Source organism: Lolium perenne, chromosome 3 (genome assembly GCF_019359855.2).
Source record: "Lolium perenne isolate Kyuss_39 chromosome 3, Kyuss_2.0, whole genome shotgun sequence".
In the NCBI taxonomy this organism is placed as follows: Eukaryota; Viridiplantae; Streptophyta; class Magnoliopsida; order Poales; family Poaceae; genus Lolium; species Lolium perenne.
In genome coordinates this window covers 208,338,061-208,344,571 of record NC_067246.2, presented here as the reverse complement: position 1 = coordinate 208,344,571, position 6,511 = coordinate 208,338,061, and the positions used below count along the sequence as shown (strand labels likewise).

At 43.7% G+C, this 6,511-nt stretch overlaps 1 protein-coding gene across 2 annotated transcripts; it reads right to left on the bottom strand.

The window, feature by feature from the left end:
• Positions 1-3,356, bottom strand: LOC127343193 (uncharacterized). 2 transcript variants are annotated; one of them, XM_051369312.2, is made up of 10 exons: positions 3,200-3,356; positions 3,033-3,107; positions 2,827-2,913; positions 2,296-2,352; positions 1,910-2,002; positions 1,167-1,239; positions 941-1,016; positions 768-858; positions 536-657; positions 1-277 (listed from the first exon to the last, which is right to left on the bottom strand). In XM_051369312.2, exons 1-9 carry the CDS (start codon positions 3,245-3,247, stop codon positions 538-540), a joined length of 720 nt encoding a protein of 239 aa, XP_051225272.1. In that variant the 5' UTR covers positions 3,248-3,356; the 3' UTR covers positions 1-277; positions 536-537. The 2 variants fall into 2 exon arrangements, with proteins under 2 accessions (XP_051225272.1, XP_071684409.1); XM_071828308.1 differs by having other exon boundaries at positions 1-233.
• Between the last annotated feature and the right edge of the window lie 3,155 nt (positions 3,357-6,511).

Below are 6,511 nucleotides of genomic sequence, written 5' to 3'. Positions count from 1 at the left end.
TAATACAAGTATCGCCATCTTTCCCCTGAGCAGCAAACATTTTACAAAGCCAACTAACCATGTATCCGAAAGTACAAAGTGCACACTCAGGTTTCCAATGTTTACCAGTCTACCGGTTACTTTGGCCCTACATCATCAAAAACAGCCAACTCCTTCAATGCACCGATTACAACTACTATTCCCTGCTAAGGTACATGATAATGACTACCCATCTTTTCGGTTGCAGAATCGTCCTGATGTTCACCACACGCAGTTAGCGGATGCATCATAACAACAACTGGGAAATCAAGCAATAGAAAGATGCATTATTGACTTTGTGGAGAAAGCAAACACAGAAGGCTCAGTATGAACTGCAGTAGTTAAAGCATTTAGCACTTTACGGCACACTTTTCAACTATAGAAAGAACCGGTTAGTAAAATTTTGCCAATACATACTACCAACGAGAATGGCGTGCCACACCACATTACAAGTAGGGAACATGCATCATGGAGTTATCTTTCTACTTTAAGTTTGAACCAAAATGTGCTGACGTACCATCATGCCAGCTTAGCCAGGAGTTTTTCCACCATACTTCTTTGTTGTATGCGGTTAAAAGATTCCGACTGTTTAATTGCTTCTGATACAAGAATGATATTACTTGGCGACGGAGCATTCACCTGCAGGATATAAATAGAGTATTTGAAAAATAGCAAGCGCAACATGCATTAGTATTTTCCAAGTAATGAAGAAAATATAAATGAACTAATGGTACAGATCAGAAGCATACCCATACTCGACCGTTCAGTCCAACAGCTATCTCAAATGATAATTTCTTCCCAAGGGCTTCTAGAAGTGGACATGTTGGGGAGCTTAAGAGCCTATAAGCAACCAACATAAGTACGGAAAGGAGAAATTAACACTACTACATTACTGAAAATTTATGGCATGCATTCTTCTCACATTCTTGCCAAGCCAGTTGATGTTTCAAATGTGTAACCATTTTTCAGTTGACCGAATTCAGCGGCTTTGCCAATTGCTGCAAAAGATACTCCATAATGAGCAAAGATTCCCAAGGAAACATGATCTCACAGCCAATGTGTTAGTGACAATTCACAATATGATATATTTTTGAACTTCTCATTTCTAAAACACACAAGGACACTGCATTATAAACTTAAAAAGTTACCATCCATGCATGAAAGCTCTGGATTCATGATGCTATTTGCCTTCACTACTCGGGCATATATTAATGTACCAATCTGCAGGAGAAAACACACAGTAAGTCCAAATAATAACCATACATCAAGCTAAAGGAAGGAAACTGAATATTAGGCGCTGACACTGCAAACTGTTGGAATCATGCCAAGCTGAGAACACATTTACTATACTCTCTAACTTCAGAATAACACCCAGCTCCAGAATTTGACAAATTCATTACAATACAAACGCAATTTAGTACAGGGTCTACTGACTATTTCAGTAAAACGACTGAGGATGGATCAGAGTCAACAAAACTAGTGAATTGACAGATCAAAATGGTGAAAATGTGTCACAAACAAAAATTCAACACTTTCAGAAACTTAATGATAACACTATAGTTTGCATAGAGCCAATAAAAAATGTATTCACTCCATACAAGATAGACAAAAACTGTAAAGAACACTAAATATTTAGTATCTACTAAGGTATTAGATTCATGAAATCATGTAAATTTCATCAACAGGGTCAATAAACAAATGATATGCTGAAAAGCTACTCAAAGCAAGATAATTGTATATTCAATGCCTAACAGAAAAAAATGGTGGATAACTAATAATAATGGTTCCTTCTTTGATGAACAATAATTGCCAAACACCACTGTCTGCTTCATCAAAACAACCTATAATGGGATCCCAAATATTTGACAACCATTGATGACCCAATGCATACCTCAAACTTCGGTATGTTCCTCCTGGTACCACCTTCAAATGAAAGAACTGGTAAAAAGGCGACACTGGGCCCCTTTATGTCCACCAAGAAGTTCTGGAATAAACAAATTCAGCTCAGCAAAAAGGAAAGAATCCTTAAGAACACATCATATAGGTGCAGAACACATCATATAGGTGCAGAACACATTCATTAATCTAAAATTTAAAATTAAGCTTTTAATTAGTCCTCTATGGTGAAATTTGTGATCGCTCATTTTGAGTTCAAATATATAATTCAACTGGACAAACAGGGGAGATATCATCAGAACTACATAAAGATGGTTATAAGAGATATCATATGACTAAAGGTAAGCTAGATAGTACTTGTAAAGGTGAATGTAGACTTACATCTGGTTTGGTGTCAACTACAATTCCAAGAACTGTATCTTCCACCGAAGGTATATACTGCCAAAATGTAACAAACATTGCATGAGGCAGATATATGAAGGTAACGATTTGAAGTTCATCAAACTGGTTAGTTGTGCTTGGAAGAGCTGAAGAGAAACCAACATATATTCAAGCAATCAGAAATATAATTGCATCAACGTAGCCAGTCGACAATAGTATTACTTTAAGCTTACGTGCTAGTTTAATAATACCGGTAGCAAAGGATCGCACATAGGAATAGCAACAGAAGTATCCTTCAGTTCAACCATGAAGTGTGAAAAAAAATGGCTGCATGAAAACAAAGCTCGTGGCAGCTACAATACGCAAAGTGCGCATACCAGATCAAGAGTTTCACATTCTGATCATAGCAATGGTCTAGAAATCGCAAAAGGATTTCTTTCAAGCAAGGTAAAATTCACATATAGGATCTCCAAACAGAGTAACAATGTCTACGATGTTAAAGCATCTATGAGGGCAAACCAGAGGACTCACCCTCTTCTGGGAGTTCTCCACCCAGTACTTGTTGGGCTTGGACAGCCGAAGCCTCCCAGCACTGGTCACCTGGATGGTATCACAATCCTGCGAGCCGCGGCGCATAAATCGTAAGCCTCGTGACCCAAATGAACCCCAGTTAAACCCTAATCCCTAAATCTCAAGCGGAACAGCCGTCCCCGCTTCACAACAGCGGATGTTTTTACCTGGCGCAGGCCGGCGCCGAGCTTGATGGTCTGGTTGGTCATATCGGCGAGGTCCAGGATGACGTCGCCGGGTACCTGGGCGCAGACGGCGAGGGGAGGCGGGGGAGGTTAGACGAAATCAGCGGAGGTAGCGAGTGGGATAGCCAAGGAAGGGATGGGGGCTTTACCACGTAGTCGTCGACGAAGGCGGAGCGCAGCGGCTTCTTCGACTCCATTGCTCAGGGACGGCGGGCGGCGGGCGGCGGGGAGGCTGGAGCAAGGTGCTGTGTGCGCGGCGCGGCTGCGGCTTCTTCGTTCCGGTGTGCGTGCCGTCTAGAGGAGTAAGATGGGCCTGGGCCTCAAAGCGTTGGCGCTGTTTTTGTTTGGTGGCCTCTGGACTGGACCGCGCAGTTCGCTTTGAACAGCGATGCCTCGTCGCCTGGAAAAATATGTGAAGATATATTAGTGAACAGTGTCAGATTTCAAACAAAATCTGTCAGATTTTTTCGTTTTTCTGCAGCCCAGAATATAAGGTATCTCGAGTTTAAATTTTACAGACTGGTAGATCCCATCATTAAATACATCTAGATTTTTTTTTAGATTTTTTTGAAACTTTAAAATCCTATTTTCAAATTTTGCAATGTTTCCATGTGAGCAGTTTCGTGAGAGTGAACTTTTGTAGTCCGAGCTACATGTAGCTCTTTTTTTTGCAAATCGTCATGTGGGTATTGATGGAGGTTGTCATATATGTAACCAAGCAGTAGAAGATGTTCTACATCTATGTTTCAAATGTCCTACCGATGTCACGCTTTGGGAGTCCCTTGGTATCACATAAATCATGGAAGAAGTGACTGGAGACGATCGATCAGGTTCTGCGGTCCTGGAAATTTTGTTCAGGAGACAAGAGGTTATTGCTATTGGGTGCTGGTATCTATGGTGGATCCGACGATAGCGCACCCATAATGAGCAAGTCCTTCCAATGTTCAAATGCAAAAAAATTATCTTAACATTTGCATCAAATGCTGCTAAAGTTCTTGCAAGATCATCCATCCCACGACAATAATGGAGCCGACCACCTCCTAGAATAATCAAGGTAAATGTTGACGGATATTTTCACCCTAACTTACACGTAGGTTCAACAGGTGCAGTTTTAAGAGACCATCATGGAAAATTTATAGCGGCAGCATCTAGTTTCTTGCTAAACATTGCGTCTACGGCTGTGGAGGAGGGGATGGCCATGAGAGAAGGACTACGACTTGCGAGTCATATGGGATGCAATAATGTTCAAGTGGAATTTGATTCTATGGAAACTGTTGATGCTCGCATAGGTGAAGCCACAAGGTGGAATGAGTCCTCAGCTATCTTTGATTGTGTTGATCTAGTAGCGCTTATTGGAGGTGTACAATTTCAGTTCTATCCGAGGGAAGCAAATGAGGTAGCTCATGAGATTGTTAGGGATTGCTTTAGTAGTAAAGTTTCTTGTAATTGGGTCGATGAACCCCTAGCTTTATTATTAGGCATCTCATTAACGATGTAACCAAACTTTGATTGTGGATCAGCAAGTTTTAGACACATTTTTTTCCTTACCAGGTACCGAAAGGGACTGGAAGGTTTTTAATGAGGCGGCTTGCTTGCTCAATATATTGTGTTTACCTCAAAAAAAAATAGCTAAAAATATTACACAAACTACTACATTGTTTGGAACATGGTTTAAAAATTACAAAATAAGAAAACCTAACTAGTGTTGGACTCGCGGGTTTCGTTCTTTCGCAGCTAAGAAAGAACACTCTCAGACACCCAGTCGTCCAAACTAGAAAATCCAGCTGGATTTTGTGTGCCTATGTTCTCAGATGTGCATGAAGAACATCCAAAAACCTACACTAGTGACTTCAATGGGCCGGTGGTCATCTTCACCGCAAAGAAAGAACACTCGAACAAGACTAGTTGTCAATGTCCTCGCCGGACTCGTCCGTGCGGTAGTGTGTGCAGCAGGATGTCTTGCCGAACACCTTGGCGATCATCTCGGCGTCGCCTTCGTAGAGGAAGGTGAGCAGGCAACCGGCCTCGAGGTTGTGAGCGCGGGAGAACTTGTCCCACCCAGTGTGCAGGTACATCTTGCCCTTCCTGGCGAATAAGACCTCGACAGGCCACCGGCAGAAGCCACAGCTGGCCTCCGCAGCTGCAACTCGGTCGGCTCGGCGCCGTCGACGAACTCGACGAACTTGTCCGGCAGCGGCTTGATGCCAAGGCGGTCCTCGTCGATGCGGAGGATGAACTTGAAGTACCTCGCCTCCTCCGAAGACGATGACGGCAGCGCAGGCGACGGCGAGCGGCGGGGTGATGCTGCTCCAGCGCGGTGGCCCGACGACCTCGCCCGCGGCCTCGACCGCCTCGCCGGCCACCTGGACCAGCCATAGATTTCCTCGCGGTCTTGTGGGGAGTGGCGCTACGATGGAGGTTGTGCGGCGTCTAGGGTTTGTGTGGAGGAGATGAGATGAGGCAGAGAGCGCGCACCCCTGTTTATATACGCCGGAGGCAGCCGATGGGCGCGGCATGCGTGGCATCGCCGTTAGTTCGTTGGCAGAGGTGGGCGGCAGCTGCTCGACAGGCGAGGCATCACCATTAACGTGGAGCAAACTGCCGAAGCGACGCCTCGTCGCCAGTATGGGCGCGCCGTCGCTGCTAGGTGGGCCGACGCAACGTCCACCCAGACGCGAGCGACCGCGTGACGCGACCACGCAGCGTCCGTAGAGACGCATATTTGAGCCACGTTTGGGTCTTCGCAGACAGCCTAGTCACTATGCCTCGAGCCGATGGATCTTGGTGCAGACGCACTTTTCGACCCTCCGCGTCGCCCTAAAGAAAAATTGTGAGATGGACTGTTGCTGAACGGCTTAAGCGTTGGCTTTGGGCACGAGAAGTGCGAGTCCAGTTCTGATGCATCCTCTGGAGATTATATGTATTCCTATGAATGTTACTACAATGCTCCGGATTACTTAAAAGTGTTTAATGTATCACCACACAGGGAGAATATTAACACTTAGTCAAACGGATACAGTAAAGTTCAGAGATGAGCCTGACAAATTTGATAGTTTTGGAAACCAAAAACCATGAACGATAGTTCTTTTAGTGGAACCATGAATGGTAGTTCAGGAAACATGTGAGCAGCTTCCTCTCTTTTTTGGGCACAAAACACAAACCAAAGTTTGCAAGATTGATATTTCTTGGTGAAGTTTTGGTAGTATTTAATTTGAACTATGTAGAAAACTTCATCATGGAATACTCCTTTTCAAAACAGGCTGTAAAGGTGAAGAGATTTAAATTTCTAGATGGTGTTTCAATGTATTGTACCTCTTACCCTGAGTAACTAAACTTTCAGCAAAAAACCTGAAAGGTCACAATGCTTTGCTTATAATTCCCTCTTTCGTACCAACCTGAGCTGCAGCTTACTTAACATACATATTCACATGGACAACTTCACCACATATAGGAACATACTA